Below are 27573 nucleotides of genomic sequence, written 5' to 3' on the forward strand. Positions count from 1 at the left end.
GGTTTCTCGCTTAATAAATTTCGCTCGGATCCTTTTCATTTAGAAATTGACAGAACGTAAAGTATCAATAAAATATCCGAAAGAAACGATATACCCAGAGGGAAAAGGATACACGAGAGAAAGACAGTAAGAGAGAAGGGGTGGATGGTGGGAGAAAAAGAGGAAGAGAGAGAGAGGGAGAGAGAAACTAGAGGACTACGCCCAGGACCACGGCACCCCTTGAAAGCACTCCGACGTTTTCGCGCGATTCCATAGGAGCTTTCGGATGGCTTTCCTTGGTAAAAGTTCGAGAGAGGAAGCAATTTATTCGTCGTCTTGGGTAAAGACGCGCTGCAAATAAGAAAAAATATTTCCACTCTGTATTTAACTAGGATTTCGAGTCGATCAATCGTCTGTTCATTTTCCGAATTAATTTCTTTCCAACGAAACAGAAAATTTATTTCTTTCTTTCCCTACAGCGATACGATATTTTTACGCTTTCGCTTTCAAGTCGTAACGTATACGTCGATCTTTAATTAGAAGAACGGTAGAGGAATAAGTGTAGGAAGCTCCTTAGCGAATAACAAGTACCCACGCGAAACGCTAATTTTGATTTTTCTTTGGAATGGCAAGAAGGAATGTTACCTTGATCCGTGCACAAAGTTCTCTTAGATTTTAAAATTGGCGTTACAAAAGCGATTGCACAGACGAATCGGTAGCGGGAACGGTCTAAAAGGGAGAGTCCCGAAGAATGCGATTATTTGTCTATCAAACGAGAAAAGTTACGTTTTAATGTTCCACCCTATCAAAGTCTAGGGGGAGAAGAATTTAATTATACGCTTTGGTTTACTCGCGAGGGCGAGCACGTGACAACAATAACACTCTTAATTATTCACATCGACTAATTAAATTAATTCACACATGCGTTCTGAACATCTCACGACCGTACAATTGTTGCGAAATTTCCGTCGTCGCGACTTTTTCATTTATTCGTGTAAATGGAACGCTTCTGGCGTTTTACTATTGTTACATTAAGGGCAATTGCTTCGCTTTGGACATTGTAAGGGGTTCATTGACACGTTCCAGCGAGGACGATCATATATTTCTACCTATGAAAATAAGAAAACAAAACAAAAGCTGAAAGTTTGGTCGTAATAAACAATAACGAAAATATGTTGTACGAAGAACGTAAACACGTACGTAAATATACATAGTCAGCGTCATTCTAACAGCGAACAAAAACATTGTAAATTTAAAACGTTCGCGAGGAAGGCTGTACTCTTGGATTGAATATTTCCACGACGAACTAAACAAAACCATTATTAGGAAGATGATTAAAAATCCGAGTTTAAGAGGAGAGTAGAAATGATCGAAAAAAACGAGCCTGAAGAAGGTGCCCGATGACGTGTAGAGTCGGTTAAACACGCGAGGTTTAACGAGTCCAACGTGACACGGTGCAAGTGGAACGTCTAAAGAGAGAAAAGTAAAATAAAGTAGACTCACGTTGCTCTGCCGGCGGGTGGGCACATTGCCCGCGGGCGTCGATGAGGAGTAACGGTGAAGGACGAGCTACCGTATCCCTGGCTTGCTGTGTAGGGAGCACGAGGACTTGGTGCGCCGTGCCGATTTACCCGCAGCAGTCCCCAGTCCTCGTCGCGTGGCCGTGGCGCACCCGCACATATCCCCCACGTACTCGACGTCGTGGTCGTAGTGGCTGCTGTCGCCGGTGCCGTCGCCGCCGCCGCCGTGACCGTCGTCGCGTCGTAGGTACTCGTTGTCGTAAATGCGTCGCGCGTCAAGCCAAAGACGTAACCGCGGTTGTCGTCGTGGTCGTGGTCGTGGCCAGTCACCGGGGGACCGTCACCGAGACGCGCGCGAATACCAGCCCTCGTAGCTAGCCGAGAGTCGACCGCACTGCGGGTACGCGGCTATCGAAACGTGGAACCGGCCGGCCGGCACTAGCAGACCTGCTAACCCGTCACACGAGGGATCGGTAGACGGCACACCAACACACCAACACCCACCAGAGGACCACGCAGCACCACCGATAGGTAAGATAGACGATAATAGCCCCAAGAAGAGATCCGGACGGCACAACAACAGCACTGATACTAACGAGTAACGAGACACCGTACGACACGCGTTACCTACGCGCTACCAGGCCTTCGATGGCCCGAGACCGTACGAGCCAGCTACTACGGCACCGCCGTCTACTACAACTACTGCCAGCATGAGCGTACGAGCTAGAATCACCATCAACATCGACTGCAAGCCGCTAGCGATAATAAACTTTCCCTTCCCCATCAGGCTCGTCGTTGTTTTCATCGACTGCGTTGTTTTCCTCTGTGATACTTCTGCCACGTTCTTCCTCGTCGTCTTGGCCGTACTCGTCGTAATCGTCAGCGTGCTGCGAGTCGTTGAGACCGTCGTCCTGATCACGCTCGAGCCGTTCGTTCGCAACCTGTTCGTTCTTTTTTGGAACGATGTGTTCGTCATGGTTCTACGGCAGAAATCCGACGGTACGATCCAACTTGCCATAACCGGCGGGATCTAACGGCTCCTACCAGCCGCCAGCTCCACGACTGCGGATTTCTGCCTTCTCCGCCTCCTCTTCTGCCTGCTTCTCCTCGTATCCCTTCGACACGAACTTGCACCTTGCGATGCGATGCGACAACCACAATCCCGATTCGAGGATCCACCGGATCGCTGCGAACCACCGCAACCACGACACCCTGCTCCTTCCTCCTTTTCCTCTTTCTTTTCTTTCTATCCGACCAACTTTCTACCGCCCGCGGACTCGAATCATTCGCTGGCGATGATACAGCACGCGCGGCAGCCCGCATAAGCGGCGACCGCCTCTTCCACGAGGCTGACGACGATCATTCACCGCTCGGAGCACCCACCACTACACCACTACCACCACCACTACCATCACTATCGGCCACCGCCACCCTGAAGCCACGCTGACCTCCTACCGACTTTCGTCTCCTCGACACACCTTTCTCTTCCTCCTTCCTCTCCCTCTCTTCCACCTTTTCTGTCCGTTTTTCCGCGATATATACGTACATACGTGCACCGAGTCTAGCCAACCAAAAGGAAGGCTGCTATTTCAGCCGTGTCGATCGTTTCGACTAGCCTCCAATACCGCTCCGACTCTTTCATGATTCTTATTCTCGTCGTGCTTTCGACTTTGCTTGTTCGTCAAGAATCCTACCGTGTTCCACGCCACCGTACTCTCACCACACACTGCTAACAACAGTAACGGCAACAACAGTAGCAACAGTAGCAACAGCAGCAGCAGCAGCAGCAGCAGCAGTAGTAGTAGTAGTAGTAGTAGTAGTAGTAGTATCAGCAGCAGCAGTAGCAGCTTAGCCACCGAAATCTAGCGTCTCCTCACCGCGAAGCTGCGCTGCCTCCGTTCCTTCCGTTTCCTCGAACACGAATGCTGGCAGCTGGCTCGCCGTGTTCCCGTTCCTGTTCCCGATCCCGTTCCCGTTCCCGTTCTCGCTCCCGTCACCGCACGTATATCTGTATATGTGACCGTTGCTCTGTTTCCCTTTAGATCTTACTGGCGTGCGTGCTTACGCGCGTGTACGTGGTTAGGCGCGTGTCGATCAGTCACAGCAGAGTCAGTCACTTCACTCACTCACTCGATGCGCGCGTTCTCTCGATCCTTGCACCGCTGCGGGTCCTGCACCAGGGAGTCGTGTCGGTGCAGCAGGCACTCCCAGGACGTGTCTCTCTCTCTCTGGCAATGTTCCGACCGAGCAACCCACCTTAGCACTGACGCTCTGCCCGTTTCGAGGGTGGAAAGAGGAGGAGGAGAAGTGGGACGGAGGGGTGTTGTGGCGAGCCGTATCTCTGCCTCTTGCTTGCTCTGGTTCGCGCATTCGACCCTCTTCGCTCGTTCTTCTCCCTCCTGCCGTGCCCGCCGCTTCTTCTCTTTCGCTCGTTCGCCGCCTCGCTCGCTATACTCGACGCTTAGAGTCTCTCTCCGGTTAGAGCCCCACCGCACAAGCCACCCTGCGCCCCGGGAGCCAATACCAACCCATGTGGAAGCCCCGACGCGAGACGCTGGCGATGACTTGCGAAGTCGACCGAACGTACCCGAGCCACCGCCACCCCTGCGCGTAACCACCGCCGCTCGCTGCTATCCTCTCTCGCTCGTGCTCGCTTTCGTCCTCTCTCGCGCGATCGTGTACAACGACCGTGATCCCCCACCAACCAGGTGCCGCCCCTGAAAGCTTGCGAAGCCCGCAAAACACGACGCGCGGCCATGTGGCAGCACCGACAGGACCGGCTACGAAAAGCTCCGAACTATTCCGAGCTTCCACGAGCCTACCCCGAGAGAACGCAAGACCATGTGGAAACCTCGAGGCGGTGACGCGCGGACAGACTCGTAAGCTACTCCGTTCTTCCGTCCTTTCGTCCTGTTCGCTATCCAGATTCATAGCGAATCAAAAGCTTATCCAATCGAAACTTTTGATAGAATGGAATCTCGATTCTAGATAGCTTCCCATAAGCTTTATTTCTCTCCCTCTCTCTCTTTCTTTCTCTCTCTCGTAGCGATGAGAAACGTTATTGTTATCGTTATTCTTATATAAATAGCCAGTGGTGTGAAAGAAGAAGATACAAACACCATAAACATCGATTGTATCCTATTCAAACTGTATAAATTTTAGGATCCTGAAGGATCGGATAGAGAAGGATCTCTGCCGAGAATTTTCTCGAAATAGATACGTCCGATGCACGGCACTGTGCACGACCCTTGCCGAGCATCGACGAACGGCCCTGTCTCTCTCTCTCTCTCTCTCCCTCCCTCCCTCCCTTTCTCCCTCTCACTCCCTTCCGTATCTGCCCCGTGCTTTTCGCTCCACTTGTATGTGTTCAGCATCTCGCCTACCCTCTGTCCTTCCTCGTTGCTGTTCTCTCCACGAGGTATCCCAGTCGATACTGACACTGGCGGTGCGAGGTCGACTCGTCAGAGGGTGCTGAACGGAGTGCAGAAGCAGCAAAGGGGCTCGGGGTAGTTAGGAAAAAAGAGAGAATGCTTTACGTTACTCTCGTCGTTCTCTTTTCCCTCCTTTTCCCCATTATTTCCCTTCGTTTCTCTGTTCCTCTTTTTCTCTCTCGTGCGCTATCCCTTCCTTTATTCCTGTTAAAATTGTACAATAGAAACGAAGCCTTATCCGATGCGGACATATCGGACATAGTCTCCGCAGTCTCTGTCTTCCTTTCTTCGCCGTATTTTTGCCCGTTTCTCGCGTCTCTGCGCCCTTCCATCCTCGAGTCCTTCGCCGTTGACGAGCTCCAAATTGTTACGTTTCGTGAAACGGTGAGAGGATTTTCCGAGATCTCCGCCGCTAAAGGGCAAAGACGTTAATGGGTCAGCCGTATGAATGGATATCGTTATCGATGATCGTAGCAGAACGCGTAATCGTCCGTGAAAGGCGACGCTGATAAATAAAATTTCTAAGCATCCACTGTAGACGCGGTAGATGAAAACTGTCAGATTTCGATAACCGTGTTAACGTCGAATTAAGGGATAACGTTACGATTTAACGCGTTCGGGTGTAATTCTTTCGATTTTAAGCCCCTTTGTCGAAAGCTGGGAAAACTGCATCGTGATATCACGGCCTGGAATAATATGAAATCTACGAGGCTTTGTTGTACACGCGAGGCAGAGTAATGAAACGATACGCAGCGGCAATTTGCGCGGATTAACCGCTGCCAGAAGCACGAGATCTCGTCCCGTGCAACAGAGGAAAAAGAAACGAGAAGAGAGAAAACGAAACGTTTTATTGAATTATTAAGAGCGCAAAAGGAAAGTGCATTAATGTCGCGTCGGTGGTGAGCTAAGACCTAAATGAAACGATACAAATCGAAATGTACCGTTGTAACTTGTTGAGCAAGCGACGAGAACGCGTCAAGGGGCTGGATATTGACTGAGATCTGTTTACGCGAGGACTCGAGATCTCTTCCACGCGTTTCACCCGCCCCGAGAATAAAGCGGTGGCTTTCCACTGCTTTTGCTTGACCTGTTCGATCCCTCGTGGTCATAATGTACATTGTATATTATATACAGCGTTGAGTTTCGGAAGGGGCAAGAGTCTTTTAAGTCCGACACCAAATCCACCGAAACTGAACGATCCCGTAATTGCGTTGCACGATGGATACAATAGCTAAAAGTAAATAGCGAGAGGGTGGAGAAATAGTTGACGAGAGTTTCGCCGTGATATAAGGGAAGCATAAATGCGAGCAGGCAGGCGGCGATCGGTTCTCGATACGTTTCAAATTTTCCAGCGAAATATTCGCGTAATCGTGGATCGCAGAGGCTACCGTTAATCGGAGCGAAACGGGTCAAATCGAGGAAAATATGTGACAAGCGCGTACACGTAAATGCAGCTAGGTACGCGAGACAACCTCAGATATGCGGTAGTCCGTTGTACGCTGGTCTGATGGGGTATGTGTAAGGTATTTCCGGGAACCTCCGATCTACAGGGATTCTCCAAAATAAACGGGTATGCGTGAAGTTCTTGTTTCGGGGCGCAGACGCCGGAATTCCTCGAGGGTTGCCGCGTTCTGCATTGCCTTTGGACAACGCGAACACGCCCTATTCGAGGCTGACTAGGCTGTAGTAACGAAAATTCGACGGAATTCGAAACTGTTCGCGTATCCAATAGGCATTCGCGAGTACGTGCACGCGAGCGTAACGCTCATACAGGCTCTACGAAACGAGCATTACCGATGCACATGGCGATATCAATAATTCATGCGACGGATAGCCGATCGGTGACCGACTGGTATGTGCGTCTACGGTCCATAAATTGATTCGTTATATTTGAAGGTGTCAGAGGATAATCTAAACGATCTCCTCTAGTTATGTCGTCAATTTACGCATCCTAGGAATCCCTCTAGAACAGAACAATTTCACTTTATGATCCCATTAGCACCAATTGAGGGTTTCATGGCAGGATACGCGATTATTGTTTTCGATAGATATTATAAAAATGGAAGTAAGTGCCGCGTTTATTACTTTCCGAATGGAAAAAGGAATAAGAATCGTAAAATATTCTTTTGATTTCCCGGAGAAAGACAATCGTAGACGAGAGTTTTTGTTTCTTTCAACGAAGAGAAAATATGCATTTGATTCTCTTCTTCTTTTTCTTTTTGGATGGTTACGGATCTTCTTTAGTTCTGCCGTGAATTTACGGACTTCAAGAGTCTCTTTAGAATAGATCGATTCCACTTCACAATTTCAATTGCAGCAACCGAGAACCGAATATACATATTTCCCTTCTCCTTTTTCCTTTTCCACCGGTACGAGTATCTTGTGAAATTTCGCTTGTGAGAAAGCCCGTATATCCCACTAATGCCGATGCGTTTTTAAAAGAGTACAGAACATTAAGGTGCACCGTAACCTCCTAATGTCTTGCGAAAATTGAAACAACCCACTACTACACGTCACGTGCCAGCTACTGGACGTATTTCCCAAAGGTGTTCTCAATCCAAAAGACAGATAACCTGCCTTCGAATATCGACATCCTAGGATTTGCTCACGCATTCGATATCCTTATCTGAAAGTATAGTCGCTTAACCACCTCTGGACAATTGTATAAAACTACAAGAAACTATCTCTTGAAGAGATTCAGTGCACATACGTATATTAGGTTGTCCGAAAAGTTTCTTTCGTTTTATGAGGAAATAATAGACGCACAACGATTTTTGTTTTATATTATTTTGTCGAATTACGTACGATCCATTTCGTTATGTTGAGATAAACCCGCGACAATTCAGACTTGGTTTCACGTTTATATGAAGATGCACTGTTGTAAAAAACACGTTTGCGAAAGAAAGACGCTTTTCGGACAACCTAATACATATGAATAGATTAGTAACAATACAGTAAATAATTTAGTTCTGTCATATTACAATAATAATGATGATGATGATAATAATAATAATAATAATAATAATAATAATAATAATAATAATATATGCACAACCTGGTGTAATTCATAAGTTAAACTGACTTTCTAAATAATTTTTCTTAGATACGATACTTATTACTGCGTATTTCATTAGCGGCACGCGATATAATTAACAAACGTAAACAGTTGGAAATGGCGCGATGGCAAGTTACGATAACAATGTTACTAAATTTAGGCGAAACTTGTGGATTAAAGAACGGCACAATGTGACGCTAATGTATAATATTGCAAGCCGTATACCGTCGTGGCCCACTTACACAAATAAATTCCTTTTGAATATTGATTCCTCATTGCGGTCGTTGCGGTTCTTGTACACCACTGCCAGATAATAGAACCGTGACTGTTTTCGAATTTGCCTGGCAGCATCAGGCAGACGTATTTGCAACCACTAACGAGCACACGAATGCGCCCTACACTCCCCCGTTTAATTTGTAATATATAAGTTTATAACAAATCCAAACGCCAAGCAATCACGTATGGTCGGAGCTCGTACATTAATTCCACCACAATAACGAATAATCCCTATTAGAATTAATTAAAAGGTAGCCGCTGTCATTGGAAAATAACAGCTTAGCAGAAATTTCTATTCGTTGATTGTTCGCCCAGCATTACTCCATAACTCACGTATTTCAGTTTATATGTTATTATATAATGTTTTCGCGAATATCCAAATACTACCGAAATGATATAACACCATGAGACCACTTTGTCAATTAAAATTGTAAGGCGATGAATTGGTCGAAAGGGACTATTTTATGTTTCAGATGCTATATAAAACGAACAAAATTTCGCAACTAAATTTTACAAATTATAAGTTATTTAATTACCTTACTCGATGAAAACGTTACGCTGTCACGTGAGATGTATAATGTATGATGCAGAATAATTGTTTGGAAGCGAAGAAAGTAGAAGGCAGAAATTAAAATCTAACATAAATGGCTACAAATCGAAATCGAAATCGAACCAATGAATTTTGTTAGAAAAAAGAAACGAATGTTGAAATAATTCACAAAACCAGGAAAATATCGAAGAAACCTAAAGAGAGAAAAAAGTAATGGAAATTAACCGAGGATAAACGTTTACTTGAGTAAAGTGGCTAGACCGTAAGTTTTTTCGTAAAGTAAATTCGTCCTGGTTTATGGTTCCACGATCGTTCGCTATTCGGTTCAGCTATATCGGCAAAGGACGATCGATAACCCTCAAATTAGATGCACCGTGTAAATAACGATCTCTCGGCTGCTTTATCCACGTATACAATTACTCGCGCAATACGATAACGTTGAAAGAAGATATCGCGAAAGAAATGGGCATGGAAGAATTATTCCAAGCAAAGAATAAATTTGTTATTCCATGATATACATTCCAACGCAGTAGTCGGATTTACAAAGCAGCTGGTCGTGCGCCCCACTACCTCATTCCACGTAGTTGCACCACATTATTCCCAACGCGGCTACGAATCTCCCCTGCTCCTTTTCTCCCTCTATAATAATGTTTCCTGGGGCTGCAAGTTTTTTTCTCTACTCCCAGTCTTCGCTTTGTCTTCTACCGACCGCCAGGCCTCGTGAGACTCAACATCTTGTTTCAACGTTACTGGAAGATCAGAATTCCAGCGAACGATGTGACAGACGGACCGAGATATTCTCGCGGGAACTCGAATGGACAAAAAGGAGAAAAGTCGACGACTGCCGGCTGGAGGTAGGCTGTGAGAGAGAAAAGACAGAAGGTGAACCGAATTGGTTCCCCGCCTGGCACATTCATTTTTCTTGTTCCGGACGAGTCGGCGCTTGAAACAAAAAACCCTCGAAATTTGAAGGAAGAACTCTTCTCGATCAATTATGATATCATTACTCTGCTACTTGTCTATTGCTCCAACATTGCACCGTATTCGGTGACGCGAAGACGCATCGTGTCGCATCGGTCCCAAACAATGCGGTAAAAGGCGAGGGGGGCCGAGCTGTGCTTGTGAAATTGTAACCGACGTAGTACGTATTATGTACAATAAAGTACCGACTAGTGCAAGTTATATAGGAACACCTTGGAAAGTGGCAACAACAACGACTCGCTTTGACAGCGGTACGGATCGTCCGATGGTCGCTCGAGATACGAAACTCGAAAAAACACACGGTTCGAAAGTTCTGCGACATAGCTGCACCGTGTACAGCGATGGGAATAATACGAAGCTAAAGGTTCATGGAAATTTATGTCAGTTTCTATCTCCCCGGCCGCGAATCATTCTTCGGTCACTGGCAATATTTATCTGCTGCAAATCACAAGAAGAACGAGATACGTGTCGCGCGATAGATGAGTAATTTCGCATTGAGTCATTTAATCTTTATTCTCGGATACGACGGCGCACGAGGTCGCGACGATATACACGTTCGTTATACTTTCGCGATTTATGTACTAACAGGTCAAGCGTTAATTATCGAGAGGGAATCCTACGAGACCGGCTTATGTAGAGCGGCCTGAAAATCGCCGATGAAATTAAAGTAGATAATCTTCTATGGATAACGTAAATTAAAACGACTAAATAATATGTATTTTGATATTTAACGAATACGCGGCTGTTATTAACCTTTGAAATCCGTGTTCTGTGTACAGCGATACGCGTACTCGTCCGTAACAATCTCTGAAAGGAATTCCGAAGAGAATTCCTGCCGGTGAACGAACAACGCGGATTGCAACGATGCCAGAAACCCCTGGCTTCGGCGCAAGCCGGCAAATTACAAGAACAAATGTCGTTTCTTGAGCAATGCGGCTAACAATTTCTACAGAAAGAGATAGAGATACACGTAGATAGAGAGTGTGTGTGTGTGAGAAAGAGAGAGAGAGAGATAAAGGAATAACTGGTTCAAACTAAGTTCACGGGGGCAGCTAAGAATTAAAAGTGTTATCACAACACTAACGCAGACTACGGGAATATAGAATGATCAGCCGAGCATGAGGCGTAACGACGAGAGTGTAGCTTCTGAATGGTGTTGCTATATGTATACCGGGTGTTCCGAAAGGGGTCACCATAATTTACAGAGCGCGCGCAAACACTCATTTAAACTTCAACACGCCTTGACCATTATCCTAGGTTTAGGGACGTGGCAAAGGGAGGAAAGCGAAGGAAAGTGGCGGTAAAGAGAAGGAACAAGAGAGGAAGTGAAAAAGAGAGAGAGAGAAAGCGACGACCAACTGTTCACAGTGCGACAGGAGAATCTAACAACGAACTATAATGGGATTTCAGCTTATCTCGCGGCCCTGAGAATTTTCCCGTAGTAGGAAAGCGAGGGAACATGTAACAGGGTAAAGGATAGAAGGTTGCTTGATGCGTGACACCACATTAATTACTGGTATGTTCCAAGAACCAACCAATTTCGAGTCTCGCCCATACACTAGCTACCTGCCTTTCGATCCCTTCTCTCTGAACTATCTTCAAATTGTGTGCATTGCATCCCCTTTTACTTCATCGCTATGATATCCTTGTTCTCGCGCTTCTTCTCGTCTTTCTCCCTCCCTCTCTCTAAACCTCTTGAATAAGGAGGAAGTCTCTTTAATCCTCTTTCGTTTCTCCGGTATAATCTGCTTCGCGTAACTCGCAGAAATTTCAAACACCCTCTTACATTTTACAACATTCGATACGAATAACGAACAAAAAGGGAACTCAACGAATTGTTACTTCTACCTGTACCCGTACGTGATCAACGAAAGGTAGCAAGAATACGAGCAGTAAAAGCCAGAGTGCAGGACGACAAAAGAATAGCAGGTAAGAAAAATGCATTGCATATTAAGGGTAATTAATATTAATATAAACCGAACCGTATTATTAAATGAACACAGGAATGGTTCATTAATAAAACTGAGAACTTGCAGAAACATAATAAAAAGCAAACTACGGAAAAAGAAGATTGTATGAATTATATACAGCATTATTCCATGATATTTCTTAGAAAGAGGAAGAAGAAGAAAAAGAAGAAGAAAAGGGATTGTATCTTACTCAAGAAACAACATCTCTTAGACATTCTTATTCCACTCTAAAACAGTTGTAAGAAAGCGCGAAGCATATAGCGTAAAATACTTCGCAACGCCTTCGGATAAGATCCTGTGTTTGGGCGCGTGTACGTACACATCCATACCGATGCTTTTAACCAAATGCATGTTTCACGAGAAACATGTCATGGCGCGAGAGCAGACTTTTTTCCCACCGGCGAATAATTATTAGTCCTCTATTCCGGGCTGAGGAGCTTCCATCTCGGCAAGTTTCTTTTAACGCGAGCTACCCTTCGGTTCTTACAACCAGCCAAAATAAATTCCGGATCATTGGCTATCGTGCACAGACGTCGAAACCGCGCGAAATAACTTGCCTCCAAAAAGTCTGAAATGCATTCTGCCTGGTCAGGTGTACGTTCGGTGGCGTACGTCCGAATACGTACGCAGAACATTTCGAACGGTCGGCGCTTTTAAATCGTCCTCGTTTCTTTTCTTTTACCTTCTAGCCGCAGAGTTCTATCGCCGAACAAAAATATAACGTCATAAATTTCCCTTGGTTTACTGCTACAGGATCTTGGCATTAACACTTCAAGTAGCTAAGTAAGGGTGGAAAACGAGTAGAAAGAGCAAGAAAGAGAGATGCGAAGGGATCTGCAACGCATTTCAATGCACCTCGGTACGGAACATATTCCTTAACACATCCAGACAACCTGCCTCCAATACACATGCAACATGCCACGCGTGTTTCTGTGAGCTTACATGATACGATCGTGCAACTACACGACTGTACGTGGCCGCACACATACACGCGTCTACATACAACTTCTACGAGGAAGCTATCCTCTTTTCACGCTGAAAAGTAGCACCGTTCGTTCTGCCTTCCAGCCGGTGCTTCATGACGAAGGATCCCGGAAAAACAGTCACGTTTATCATCGAGTTGGTGCGAGCGCATCGGGGATGAACCTACCGGGAGATATAAGCGCAGTAAGCGCAAGAAAACGGCTCGCGTGTAAAGATAAGATGCTCTAATGTACGAACGTATAATGGTTCATTTCTGTCTACCAAGAAAAATGGTATCGGTCGATGAAAGCGGCCCCTACCCTAACGAATTCTCGTAAACATACGAGCATTTCCACTACTTGCCGTGCGCGAGCCTCACGACGAAATGTAAACGCGCAGCCGACTGAAAAATAAAAGGATTTCGATGTAACACCAGCGTTCGTATCTGCTGACGCGTTTTACGCTGCAATTCAGGATACCTGCTCTCTCTCACAGAGCAAAATTGATTCTCGTTACGAACAGAATGTTTATTATCATTCCTAAAAGCATGCACAATTTTATCATCTAGTTTCTGCTAAACGTGGTCTGTTTAAAAAGTAACAGTCGCGAATTTTACGTCAGCACAGCGACGTAAATATTTGATCTTGAAGCGTCCGATATCTTGCTGTCTTATCAATATTAAAAAAATACTTAAGGACGAACTCTATAAAATGCATTAGCATACGCGTGCATCCGTACGAAGAGACGAGGGCAGTTACCTCGTCTCTGCCACTCGAAAGTGGTCCCCTAGCACGCTTGCTAGTGCTTCGCAACAACGAAACCCGGAATAATAATCTCATTTATCATTATATGCACGAGCATTGAAAGAAGAGCCGGCGGTAAAAAAATTTCCATAGAACTAAATTAAAAAAATTAAAACTCTAATAGAATATCTAATAAATCGGTCGCTATACTAGATAGATATCGATAAAATCCATTTTTTGTAAAAAAACCAACGAATAAAAATGAAAAACCTTTCAAGCATCATCTTAACCTAGACCCAAATTCTTTTCCATCGTTCGTCTACCTTTGTAAACTAAATTAGGTAAATTGGCGAACCGGGAAAGAATTTTTCTTTGGCTCGTTGACAAGAGGTGGATATCAGGTCAATTCTATTCTGTCGTTCGATCCACTAACAGACTTCCAGAGGCTAAAATACCGCTTTGATAATATAGTCGGAACAATTTACGTATTTCCAGCGATCAAACCGCTTTCCTCGTGTTCGAAAAATCGAATTCGTTTCGAAGATTGATAACATTGATTTCGCGCTGCGATTATTTACCGATTGACCCGGTGAACGTGCGATAGGTGGAAACGGGCGTAAAAAAGGTAGAAAAATTTCGAAGCAGAGAACGAAGAAGGAGCGATTCGAAAGGGCGTAGAGCATCGAGGAGGCGGAGAGATCGTGCAGAACCGGCGGACGTGCGCCTCTTTTTCTACTGTCAAGTGCAACGAACAGAACTTGCGCGTCAGGCGCCGGTGAAACCGCGCAAGCACCTTTTGCCACACTGGTGCATGCGCAATGGTGTATTGATCCCAGAAAATCTGAGATGCACGTAACATCATCCAGTGGTCCATTGGCCGTACAGAATGTCATTTCTGTTCTGCGCTCGTCCGACTTTTCGCGAATGAAACGGAACGCGTCAGTAATGCGAAACCGATCGGCTCCTCGTCGCATTCCTGATTGCCGGTCATCGCACTCACCCAACAATTCGAAGAAACCGCGCTAGATTATGAGAATCGTGAAACACGAGAGGAAATCTTTTAAGAAGAGCGCTCGAGGAGGCTGAAACAAACGGCAATCGCAAGTACGTAATTTTTCGTTCAACTTTCTCGTAAACATTGATAGATGAAGAAGCATCGATTTTTATAGATCGATAGATACACTTTTATAGGCTTCTTTGTTTCTAATTTTTTATACTCGATTAACGGATAAGATAATGTGAATTATTTGCTGTAAATTTAACGTATCTTTCTGCAACTATTTATGTTTCTTTGTGGTTTAAATTAGTTTCAAAAGACACTTTGTCCTAAGCCTCTCTCACGTCCGATTATTGTGAGAAACTGGAAATAAATTTATGATGTTAATTTATAGCCAATTAAGAACTTACGCGGCTGAAATGCGTGATTATCTCAAAATGAGACCTACACTGACAACGCGATTGTAAATATTGCAAAGTGTAACAACTGTCCGTATATTAGAACGTTGACCCGAAGTAACGTATCAAATATTAAAACACCTAATTTATTAACTGCAGCTAATTTTCATAAAAAAATAATACAAACAAACAACAATTAGCGCAACAGGTTTATAATTTCGCGAAGCAACGATGCATATATACATGTACTTTACATATATAATCGAGCTACACGTATATAATCTGCGGATAGATCATTGAGTTTAAATCAGCGACGAATATTTGTTATACGATTAATTCCAGGATTATAATTGTTTGTAACTTTTATACAACAAACAGGATGCCAATTGGACTCGAGTACCGAAATTAGCCAAGAAACATTCACTCGAAATGATACTGCAGGCAATCATCTTGATCCTCTCTGCAAGGATATGTTACAGCAATCCCGATGCAAAGAGACTATACGACGATTTACTGTCGAATTACAATCGACTGATTCGCCCCGTTTCTAATAACAATGACACCGTAGTCGTTAAACTAGGACTTCGTCTGTCCCAACTCATAGATCTTGTACGTGATTCTTTCATATAATCGATTTCATGTAAAAAAGAAACGTGGTTTTTGAACACCAACGAACATTTATCAAATACAATTTTAAAGTAACGCAATAACATTACAAATTTACAGAATTTGAAGGATCAAATTCTCACGACGAACGTTTGGCTCGAACACGTAAGTCTTGAATAGTTTAAACAACTATTTGCCAAGTATGTACGTTGCTTAATAAAGACGAACTTTGCCCAGGAATGGCAAGACCACAAATTCCAGTGGGATCCAGCAGAATACGGAGGTGTCACTGAACTCTATGTACCTAGCGAACACATATGGCTTCCGGACATTGTACTTTACAACAAGTACGTAAGATGAACCAACCTTATCTCGAGCTTTTCGTATTACCGAGCCTCGCCGACATAAAATTAAAATTATGATCGCTTTCAGTGCGGACGGAGAATACGGCGTAACTACAATGACAAAAGCTATTCTTCATTACACTGGGAAAGTCCTTTGGACACCTCCAGCAATTTTCAAATCCTCCTGCGAAATAGACGTCCGATACTTTCCATTCGATCAGCAAACTTGCTTCATGAAATTCGGTTCATGGACCTATGATGGTATCCAGGTAAATTTCTACGCTAAAGGCTGATAGTTGCAACTAAATAATTTTTCTGATTTCTCGATACCACGTTCAGATTGACTTGAAACACATTAATCAAAACACGGGAGACAAAGTCGAAGTTGGCATCGATCTTCGCGAGTATTACCCCAGCGTCGAATGGGATATATTGGGAGTTCCAGCGGAACGACACAAGAAGTATTATCCCTGCTGCGACGAACCCTATCCTGACATTTTCTTTAACATCACTCTACGTCGAAAGACGCTGTTCTATACGGTGAATCTAATCGTGCCCTGCGTGAGCATCTCTTATTTATCGGTGCTCGCATTTTACCTACCCGCCGACTCTGGCGAGAAAATCGCCCTCTGCATTAACATTCTCCTATCGCAGACAATGTTTTTCCTCTTGATATCAGAAATCATACCATCCACGTCGTTAGCACTACCGTTATTAGGCAAATACTTACTTTTCACGATGATTCTAGTCGGTCTTTCGGTAGTTATAACGATTATTATACTAAACGTTCACTATCGTAAACCGAGCACTCATAAAATGGCACCGTGGGTGAGGAAGATTTTCATAAGAAGATTACCGAAACTCCTTTTAATGAGAGTACCCGATGATCTTCTCAACGATCTTGCCGCGCATAAAATACACGGCAGAGGAAAATCCGGTAAGAAAAGCAAATTCAACGCTGCGGTAGCGGCTGCCGTGCAATCCTCTTCAATAGTCTCTTCACCGGATTCCGCACGCCACCAACGGATCGGCGGTAGATACCGTAAATTTTCTGTTCTATTAAGTCATTAAGGACCAACGTTTATCAATTCGCCATTCCATTTCCATTCTTTTTTTGTTTAATCGTTTTTGTATATCGTTAACTGTGTTTCTTTAATATTGTGCTTATGAACAACAGTCACAAGAATTTGTTTATATTTTTTCGTTATCATTTCTTCCTTCATCTAGGTCCTATCATTTTACGAAATTTGAAGAAATTGAAGTATCTATAGCGGAGATTCTCAACCTCTCTATAAATGCTTGCAAACTACCAAAACAAAATTAAGAATATCCTTTTTTCATACTTTTGATTTGTGCAATGAATTTTTATGGTATGTCTATTATTCGGTTAAATTATTTGTCACTTATTATTTGTCAATTATTTGCTAAAATAATATTTTATTTATAATGTATTTCACTTTATTTATATCTTTCAATAACGTTGCATTTACGTATCTTTTCGGCATTATTTTATTGTTTGGTCCTTAATCAAGTAAAAGAAACGAAAAGAGCAGGTGTAAAAGGATAATTTTTTTCAGGATGTAATGGACTGCATACAACGTCTGCGCATAACAGATTTCTTGGTGGTATCGGTGGGTATAATGGACTTCCTACGGTGATGTCCGGATTGGATGAATCTCTGAGCGACGTAACTCCTAGGAAGAAGTATCCTTTCGAACTTGAGAAAGCTCTGCACAATGTGATGTTCATCCAACATCACATACAACGGCAAGACGAGTTTAATGCGGTACGTATGTATATGTTAGATGAAGAAAGAGAAGATTCTGAAATACACAATCTTTTTTTTTTCTTTTTGTTCCACAGGAAGATCAGGACTGGGGTTTCGTAGCAATGGTTCTTGATAGACTTTTTCTGTGGATCTTCACAATAGCTTCGATCGTTGGCACGTTCATCATTCTTTGCGAAGCCCCAGCACTTCGTGACAACACCAAACCAATCGACATGGAGTATTCTTCTGTGGCTCAACAACAATTTCTTCCTCATGGTGATTTGTTAGAAACTCTCGTATAGAACTTTTAGGAGAAATAGACAGACACTTAAGGAAGCTAAGGTGTTGATTTCACGTATTTCTCATAGGAATTCGTTGTAGTACGATATCGCACCAATCAAACATTTTATTTCTGAATTTTTCTTATTCGAACGAGTCAACAACCTCAGCTTCCTCGTCGTTTTTATCATAAAATATACAAATTTTCAATAGCATTGCAGATGTCTAAAAGTATGTTTAAGTTATACTTGATAGTATAATACGTGCACATAACGAATAAGTGCTCTTGAATAACAATAAACGTGTTAACCGTACCGTTAAAACGATATTGCAATATTATTTGTAGGAATTTTGTAACGTCGATTACGTAGAACGGTGAAAACGGAATATTAATTGTCCATCAAAATCTGTGTATAGGAAGAAACATTTTCTGCTCGAATCGATATCTTCCCGAAGAGCAATGAAGAAAATTGTTATGTAGTATACTTAAATTTTTTCAACTACTAAAATATAAATCAACTTTTTTCATTAAAAATGAAATATATATTCTAACTCGTTCGATATCTTGTATGCCTATAAAAATTAAATAAACAACAATTATAAAGCATTTTATTATTTATTTATAACTGCGTGACTGTACTCTGTCATATTCTATATACTTACAGTCACATTTGGTTACATTTACACTTTCCTATATAACATATACCACTTGAAAACTAAAGTATAATTTATTATGTTAAACACGTACAAGAAAAATGTCATACATTAAAATACATGTATATGTATACATATATATATATATACATATTTAATATATATATATATTAAAATGTTAAAAAATTGGCCGTGTGAATCGCACGTAAAACCAAATCAATAACGTTAACGTTATTTGCGATATAATATCGTCATAGTTAAGTCAGAGGACATAGATATGGTATATAAAAAAAAAACAAAACAATAGTGCTTATAAATAGAATTATAGAAACGCTTGAGTAATAATCTTAAACACGTGGAACATCAAACAGTAAGTGAATCACAATAACTTGGAATATTTTATCCAGTATTGTCTCTCTGGAATATCAATGAATGTTCGAAGATATTCAGGAAATCATCAATTTTATTTAGAATTTCCCTTTACGCAAGAGTTTTTTTCTGGAAGTGACTATCTAATATTCGATATAAATTATTTGTACAAAGAACAAAACCGAAAACAGAAACGGACGAACCAAAATTCTCTTGTTATTATTCTCGTCGCTAATGTAATTCTGATACTTTTTGTGCAAATCCTTTTGCAATCTGCATAAAAATATATATGATAGTTTATATATCTATATAATATTCAGGAATTCATTTCACTTAAAGTTCCGGAAGCACCAATAAAATACAAGAATAAAAATACGCGAACTTTGTTGCATACAGGAGGTGGAACGATCTGCCTTTACTCATTCTCAATTCTCAACTAATCGTTCCCTTCTCTCTTATTCGCTAAAGCGAAACACATTGAAAGAAATAAGATCTTTAGCATAAACAGGGGAGACATTACCTCTTCTGCTTTCCAGATGCATTTCTCTCTCTCTCTCTCTCTCTCTCTCTCTCTCTTTCTATCTATCTATTTTATTCCTATCTCTCTCTCCCTCTCTCTCATTCAACATTTCTAGAAAAGTCTCTAAGACTATATGGAATATGACAAATGCAAGTGAGAACAATACTGCTCACAGGTTCAACGCTCGAAAATATGTTTATAATATTATCGCACATTATCTATCTATAAATTCCACACGCACACGCTCGATCACATCGTCTCATATATAAATCAACATGGAATCTACAATTGTTCGAGTCTATCACACATAATAGAATGCATTCATATCTTATCTCATGAAGAATAAGCGTCACATATATAGTTATCTTGTAATATGATCTATGACAATCCCGTCGAATAGCTCTTTCACTTAACGTAATACGCGACAAGCAGGGAATATCGTCTAGTCCTCATAATATTACACTGTATCTGATTACATAGAAGACCGCGTAACGATATATAAGTATACGTGTATCGCGATCTGCTCAACCCTTCCATGTACCAATATAATTTTTACATTTCGGACAAAAGTGGTGAATACTCATGAAGCTACTCATACAGTATGGCAGACACGAGCAAAGGCAACATCTGAAATTTGAAAGGACATCGGTGAGAATTGATTTACTAGGATCTAACAGACAAACACATACACCAACACGAAACCAGCATATTCCATAAATGAACAAAAACTAATCCTTAAAAGCTGATGCAAAACCTTCATGCCAATGTATAGACAAAAGTTCCTTGCACTTGAAAATTTAATCTGAATTCAATCAGAAACCTGCATGCTATACCCATAAAACGATATCCGTGAATCTTGAGCAAACGCGGAACAAAAAGCAGCAATATATTCTTACATATAGTATATTCTTGGTGACATTTAGATTTAGAAAGTGATCGCAAGTATTAGTGATATGACATATTTTTTAAAGAAATTGCATTTTCATAGAAACTATCGTGACATAACACAAATAGAATGTTAGTTGAAAAATAAATTAAAAGTAAGTAAGGCAATGGAAGCATTAATTTCAATAGCGTAAGCAACGAAGCAAATATTAGAAATAAATGTAGATGTATACACTCACCCAAGTAAGCAAAGCACGATACAGCAGAGATGGGCGCTTGGTTGATGATCCGATATCGTAGTGGTCTTAATACTGGCATGACACGTTGGGCAAGTCGTTTTTGTTGGGTTTGGAGTCAGGGAAAAAATCACTGGCTGATAGACAACTCGGAACTCTGGCGGAGGAACTGTATTCGGATTTGCATTATACGGTGTCTGCGATTGCGGCGGAGGTTCGCTGGATCCTGAATAATTCGGTGGATATGGCATCGTTGTCTGATTCGGTGGCGGATTATCTGAAATTTCAATCAACTCTTATTCGTTCAATGTGTCATTTCTATGTATTACTACTGATATATTGATTATTACGTGATTACGTTTATACGTTATGTCCTAGAAATCACAATATTGAATCGTAACATAAATTTGTCATACTTTTATATATTTACAACCATATGTAAATATGTTACAACCTAATAGGTTGAAATATTTCAAAGTTTCAATACACTACTTTTGTAAAATATTATCTTGTAACAAAAATTATTATCATTGAATAGCATACTTTTACTTTATTGCTACTTTAAGATTTTTTATTTAACAATTTTATGTGTTCGTTTACGCTATTCGAAACCTTTTAGACAGATGATATTTATCTTATCGTAACATTCTAAACATCTCCAGTAAACTCAACCGGTTAGCGGTGTAAGTCTCCACTGAGAAAATAAACACCGGTCATTGGTAAACATACATATAACGTTGGTAGTCAACGCGTTAAAAAGCAATAAAATGACACGTACGAGTTGGAATTGGCATAGATGATGGTCCTACTGGATATGGTGGAATGTTTGGTTGGAGAGGTATACGAGCTGCATTTTCAACAGCTTCCTCATAAGACGGGGGTGCTGATGGTGGAGCAGTCGAGGGTTGAGTACTTCCACTGGCGAACCCAATATTTTTTTCCATTTTTTCTAAAACAACATTTAAATATACTATAAGTATCGAATATTTAAACAAGAAAAGGACTTATACTAGATATGTATATATAATTCGATAGTAAACCAAATAAATCTAATTCCAATCTGCAATACAAATTAAATAAAGTCGAAGACTGCGGGTGTAATTGCGTTTGAAAACAAACGAACGTGAACAAATGAGCGCGAAATGTAGTTATTTATTCGCGAAAGTGCGAATAGAAAGTTAGACGGATGTTAAGTAATAGAGACAGTGCGAAGTACGCTCGTTTATCGGGCCGTACCTAAGAAATTTACGGCCCGGTATGTATTCATGTTCTTTGTTCCGCCAAATGTACATTACGTGGCCTTGCTTTTCGATTGTAGCTCGAATGATTCCATTTAATATCAACTCAATACACACAAACAACTACATACATTAAAATTGTTATGAAGTATAAGTTATCGTAAAGTTAGGTATGTAGTTAGAACATTTTTTACAGATTTAAATGCATAATAATTATCATAAAAAGATTTAAACATGACTCAGTATAAATTTCCGTTGTTACACGTAATCCTTTTCGGGGAAGCACAGAGACGTAACATATATTACAAACTCAACAGTGATGATAACAATATTTATTTATTTCATATATTTTTCGTTATATATCCTAAATTCATCGAAGTTGCTAGTTAACAACTTTTCAGAATGTGGAAAAATATATAACGTTTGAGAAAATTAATTTTTTACTATGTAAGAACACGTGCGACTTGGTTATCTGAGCATCTCATTATACATATAAAGTAACTTAAGCGATAAATAAATTAATTTTGTCAGTTTAAATATATTGAATACACACATGACGTAAAAATTTGATGCATCGATGTACTCTTTTCACAATTATGACAAGGCTACTGCAATCAACGTTACAATACATTCTAATTACAGTTGCATGGAAATATGCTTACAACAAAAATAATTTTCAGAGAAAATAAACAATAGTAAAACAATATTCTTACCGAAATTAAAATCTTACGATTTCAGAGTCGCTTAGACGTCTCCACTTAGAGAGAGGTTATAGTTGAACAGTTCAAAGTATTAATGAATTGCTTGCACACTGAAAGAACCATATGTATCATACTATTTGATGTTTAGTTATCTTGGAAAATTACACCGAATTCCTTTTACACGTATTTAAAGGAGAGGCGTAGAGAAACACACAGAATTTACTGAAAACTGTCACAATATATACTACACTGATACGACTGACAAGACTGTGTCGCAACTTTTCCCAGCGACCAATCAACGTACTCGTATTATTCCAGTAGCGAAGCCGAAGAAAATGGCGCGAGACATTTAAATTAATTCTGTGCATAAATAACTTTTACTAAAATATGACTATTCTACAAAAATTTCATTATTTTTATGAAGTGTTTGCTAATTTCATAAGTCAAAAAGATTTTTATATATGTACCATAAAAATATTAGGCAAGTGGATATTTAATATTAAAAAGTCGTTTGATTTTTCTTGATACGTAGTGCAGTGCGAACTTTTACCGCGTTTGATGTGGGACGAATATGGTATGATTTTTAAAGTGCAATATGATCATGAACAAGTACGAAGATCTGTAGTGCATGGAGTAAAAGTCAGGCCTCAACGTATACATTATTATTTTTGTAAGTAAAAATACAAATTTAATTATTATAGTAATATTTAAGCATTTCAAGTCAAATGAATTGAATTCTGGTGTCAGGGCTACCAATTAACAGTGATTCAAAAAGATTTATATCAATTTTACGTGTTTAACGGCACTAATATTTATATAAAACATTTATAATTTAAAACTTTATAACAAGCTTTCTTACATTTATTATATAGTTGTAAAAGTAACTTTTGAGGATTCACTCTACAAACCATTTCATAAAGCAATTTTTATAACATCTCATTTATTTTTCGTATTGTAATTATTTTTATATAATTTACACTTTACATATTCCAATACATATTCCATACAATATATATAACAGACTTCAAAACCAATATGATAATAATATGTATATGTACATAATGTCCCAAATATGTTTCCTTGTGTATTAATTATAAGTTGGCACCAGTTTCTGCTAGACATTTCTGTTAATTATTCAATACAGGACTTTGTAAAATATTCTATGAGTGTTTGAATATATTCAACCGAATTCTATACACTACTTAGAATATAAAAAAATGTAGCAGTAATAGTGAAAATCTTAAACATAATTTTGAAACATGAAAAGTTTCAAATAGGTTAGAAACGATGGAAGTAGATTTAAAACTTGAATGTTTCAAATGATAAAAGAGTGAAAATATTTTAGATCAGAATGGGGTGGTAATACCAAATTATAAAACATTTATTCATGTGAGAGAATAAAGCTGTATTTATTATGTTAAATTGTATAATATAAGATTTCCAAAATGATGCATTATACACCTTGGATCCATCACCAAGCGGTGTTGGACAATCATCAGTGTTATGCACCATATATGACTAATGTACCATCCTATCCGCACAATAATCATGAACAACAGCATATTACAGAAGAAGAAAGTGAACAAACAGGAGATGAAATGCACGATACAATTACTTCTGCTACATCAGGAGAACGCAGTTCTAGTGCTGACATATTTAGATTAGAATTTGCAGCAGCTCAATGGTCTAAACTAGTTTCAAATGCAGAGGGCCTATTTACTAAGCTCATGACAAGTAATATTTTACCTCATACAGAACAAGATCAGATTGAACAATGGCTATGTATGAAACAAGAGTATGAAGAATGCATTGCTAGTGATGATACAGGTAGTTTGCAAGGCTATACAGAAAATGCAAGAAGATCATTGGAAAGAATAGAAGAAGTAACTGAAACAGATGAAAAGACAGATGAATCCGTACATCAAATGGAAAGAAAACTTGACTTAAATTGTTCATCCAGTTCGGAGAGTGAACTATCTGAAACTAATGATGATGACGATGAAGAAGAGGAAGAAGAAGAAGAGCACAGTGATGTTAGTTCAGAGAACCCAGATTTTTTAGAAAAATTGGACGAATGTATGAATAAACTTAAAATAGAAACGGATAAAATAGTTGATTCCAAAAGAGACGAGTTCAGAGAAACAAATATAGAAATCATTCCATCTATAACAAGATCTATGAATACTAATAATAATTATGTCTCCGCAACTAGACCTGTTCCGCTTAGAAATCCAAATTCCAGGAGGAATTCAATGCTTCCTGGTTCTGAAATGTGTAATGAAGTGTTAGCCTTTAACGATAGCCTTAAATCTAACCAAAATCAAATATTAGATAATAAAACATCAGCATTCGCTAGTATAAGAATCTTAGACAATCGTGAACCTGAATCATTTATCAATGAAAATATTGCAATTCATAATGACAATTCACCGGATTTATTAATTGATGCTTTGAAAACAACAGAAGTGCCCGAACCCATAAAAGAATTAAAAACTTTGACATTAAATAATGAGGCAAAACAAACTCAAGTGAAAAAGATTCAATCAGATTTAGATGGAGCCCATAAACGTATAGAAGAGCTACAAACGACTATTAAAATTAAAGAAAAATTCATTGCAGATATGATAAAAAATTCAGATGCACGCGCTAGCGCTAAACAAAAATTTCAGCGCAAATGGAGTAAATTAGAAGAAGAATATTATAATACAAGAAGCCAACTGGCTCAAGCGGAAAATGCTTGTATCTATAAAGACTCAGAAGAAAAGTCTGCTCATAAAAAGGAAATTGAATTATATAAAAACATGGCCATCCATTATGAGAAAAGATTAATGGATATTGAAATGATAAAGCAAATTGCAGGTGATTCTGCTAAAAAAGTACTAGAACTTGAGAGTTCTTTAAATACATCTAAAAAGCAAATGGAGAAATTGAAGAAACAACTAAAAAAAGAAGAAGAACGTAAGAAACAATTAGAAGAGGAATTAGCAGAGGATCAGAAAAAAATACGTGATCTCGAGGAAAAATATAACTTAACTGCTTCCAAATTAAAAGAGATGCAATCGGAAAGTGAGGATGAAAAAAATAACAGTAAATCAAAAACCGATTACTCTGATAAGAAAAAAAATTTGTTAGACGTAAGTGCGAGAATATCACATCTTGATCATGTTTTAAAAGAAAAATCCATGGATTTGGAAAGAACGGCAGACATAGATGAAAAAGAAGCTCTACGTCATGAAATTCGAAACCTTCGACGTACTCGAGATTGTTTAGTAGATGAGAAATGCGATCTGGATGAAAAGTTTCAAAAAGAGAAAACGTTATCCACTGTAGAAGAACGAAAATTATTAGAATGTGGAGAAACCATTGAGGCGATCGATGCTATGATCGAACACAAAAATGAGATGATTTGTGGACGGAAAGGATTCGATGAAAATCAATCACAACGTGAGAAAGGGGAAAGAATGCTAATGGAGAGGTTGGCAAAACTTTCAGATGGTGAAATGAGAACTTTATTCTATAAGTATTTTCTGAAAGTAATCGATTTAAAGGAAAGTTCTAAAAATCTCGAAGTTCAGACAGCTGAATTAGAAGGTCATATAGAGTCCCAAGAATGGCAGATACAGACATTAACAAATGCTCTAAAACAGACTAAATTAGAAGCAGAGAGAAGAATAGTTTTGATGCAAAGAGAACATGAAGAAAAATTACACCTCATGTTTAGGCACTTTGCGGAAGAAACTAGCAGTTCCGGTCATGAAAGATTGGATAAAGATTCTGAACTTGCGAAATACAAACGTGAAAATAGAACTTTGAGAAAACGGCTAGCTGATGTCGAAGCTCTTTTGAAAGGTCCAACGCCTCCACGTACAGCTAGTCCAGCGAAAATCTCGCAACAAGGGTTAAAACAAATTGCACCGAATAGTCGGCCGACAACCAAAGTAACTAGGCAGCGAAATAAATTGATAATACAAAAAACCACCGACTGCGATAAAAGAAAGAAATAAGTTTTTTTAACAAAAATAGTCCTTTCTCTGTTTTTCCACAGTTAGCATTTATTATTTACTCAATATTTTTTTATCTTTTGTACAGTATTTAACTATTACGTTATTAACTTAATTGAACATACAAACGTTTATCCATTATAGACATGCATTTTTTATTATTTGAGAACATATTCAAGCATTTGTGTGTTGTATCACAAATAATCATTTTCAGAAAGCAAAATATCAGTAATTTAGTCCAAATATGACAGTCAGTGTGTATAGTTTCATTGTATATTTTTCAATCCTCTCGTTCAATTATCAATTAATATTTATTATATACTCGTAAAATAAATTCAAGTTATAGTATATTCATTAAATTAAGAATATTGAACCTCAATCAAAATAGTATTTGCATGTTTCCCAGATCTCAAGAAAATACGTATGATAAGTAAATAGGTATCAGATATAAATATGATAAATACGACGGTATATTTATGGTTTAAAGAAAATAAGGTCCGAATTATTAACAATCATTTCAATACTCACTGTATTAAATATAGTATAAACATTCTATAGTATATCATTGTATGTAACACTGTTAGTAACTCAATTTATTATAATATCGGTAAATGTGTTTCACAGTTAATAGTGTAAAAATAGATATGATATGGAATAATTTATGTATAAGATTTATGCTCATTGACCCGATATATTATTTATTGCAATTTTGTAAATATATTAATAATACGTTAAATACATCATTAACCTTTAACCCTCTGATCCCTCGCTAAAATATTAATGAACAACTTATTTCTAATTCACCATAAAATCGCTAAAATTCCATATGAATACGCGAAAGTTATTACAAGGACCGAAACGATTAATATCCCTTACACTTTCACAAAATGAACGCAGTAAATAAATAATCGATTATTGAAAACGAAATGTGTTCTTCATTTTACGATTAAGTTACACATGTGAATTCAGAGGACATAACATTTTAAAGCATAAACAGAAGAAAAAAAATGAATAAATTTTATAGCATGAGAAAGAATCTTTGAATTCACACCGTGTCGGAATAACAACTATCCGTTACATAATATAAAATCGACCAAGCAAACTAACAA

At 39.5% G+C, this 27573-nt stretch overlaps 4 protein-coding genes across 5 annotated transcripts in view; 2 read left to right on the plus strand and 2 right to left on the minus strand.

Moving 5' to 3' along the window:
- Positions 1–4140, minus strand: part of Nachralpha1 (nicotinic acetylcholine receptor alpha1) — a 154244-nt gene extending 150104 nt beyond the window's left edge. Inside the window, exon 1 of the mRNA XM_072004349.1 lies at positions 1483–4140. The gene's annotated coding sequence lies outside the window, so the exon portion shown is untranslated. The remainder of the gene's footprint in view (positions 1–1482) is intronic.
- A 9658-nt stretch (positions 4141–13798) lies between these two features.
- Positions 13799–18379, plus strand: Nachralpha2 (nicotinic acetylcholine receptor alpha2). Of its 2 annotated transcripts, none has more exons than XM_072004350.1 (8): positions 13799–14572; positions 15242–15472; positions 15590–15634; positions 15707–15816; positions 15902–16082; positions 16153–16855; positions 17391–17599; positions 17677–18379. In XM_072004350.1, exons 2-8 carry the CDS (start codon positions 15293–15295, stop codon positions 17881–17883), a joined length of 1635 nt encoding a protein of 544 aa, XP_071860451.1. In that variant the 5' UTR covers positions 13799–14572; positions 15242–15292; the 3' UTR covers positions 17884–18379. The 2 variants fall into 2 exon arrangements, with proteins under 2 accessions (XP_071860451.1, XP_071860452.1); XM_072004351.1 differs by having other exon boundaries at positions 13800–14572; positions 16153–16846.
- Positions 18380–18457: 78 nt separating this feature from the next.
- LOC139987746 (uncharacterized) lies at positions 18458–22752 on the minus strand. The gene is made up of 4 exons (XM_072004352.1): positions 22476–22752; positions 21303–21473; positions 20528–20801; positions 18458–20030 (listed from the first exon to the last, which is right to left on the minus strand). Exons 2-4 carry the CDS (start codon positions 21466–21468, stop codon positions 19928–19930), a joined length of 543 nt encoding a protein of 180 aa, XP_071860453.1. The 5' UTR covers positions 21469–21473; positions 22476–22752; the 3' UTR covers positions 18458–19927.
- Positions 22753–23548: 796 nt separating this feature from the next.
- Cos (kinesin-like protein costa) lies at positions 23549–27391 on the plus strand. Its single transcript, XM_072002909.1, has one exon. The coding sequence runs from the start codon at positions 23909–23911 to the stop codon at positions 26465–26467; it is 2559 nt and encodes an 852-aa protein (XP_071859010.1). The 5' UTR covers positions 23549–23908; the 3' UTR covers positions 26468–27391.
- Positions 27392–27573: the final 182 nt, after the last annotated feature.

This window comes from Bombus fervidus, chromosome 5 (assembly GCF_041682495.2).
Source record: "Bombus fervidus isolate BK054 chromosome 5, iyBomFerv1, whole genome shotgun sequence".
In the NCBI taxonomy this organism is placed as follows: domain Eukaryota; kingdom Metazoa; phylum Arthropoda; class Insecta; order Hymenoptera; family Apidae; genus Bombus; species Bombus fervidus.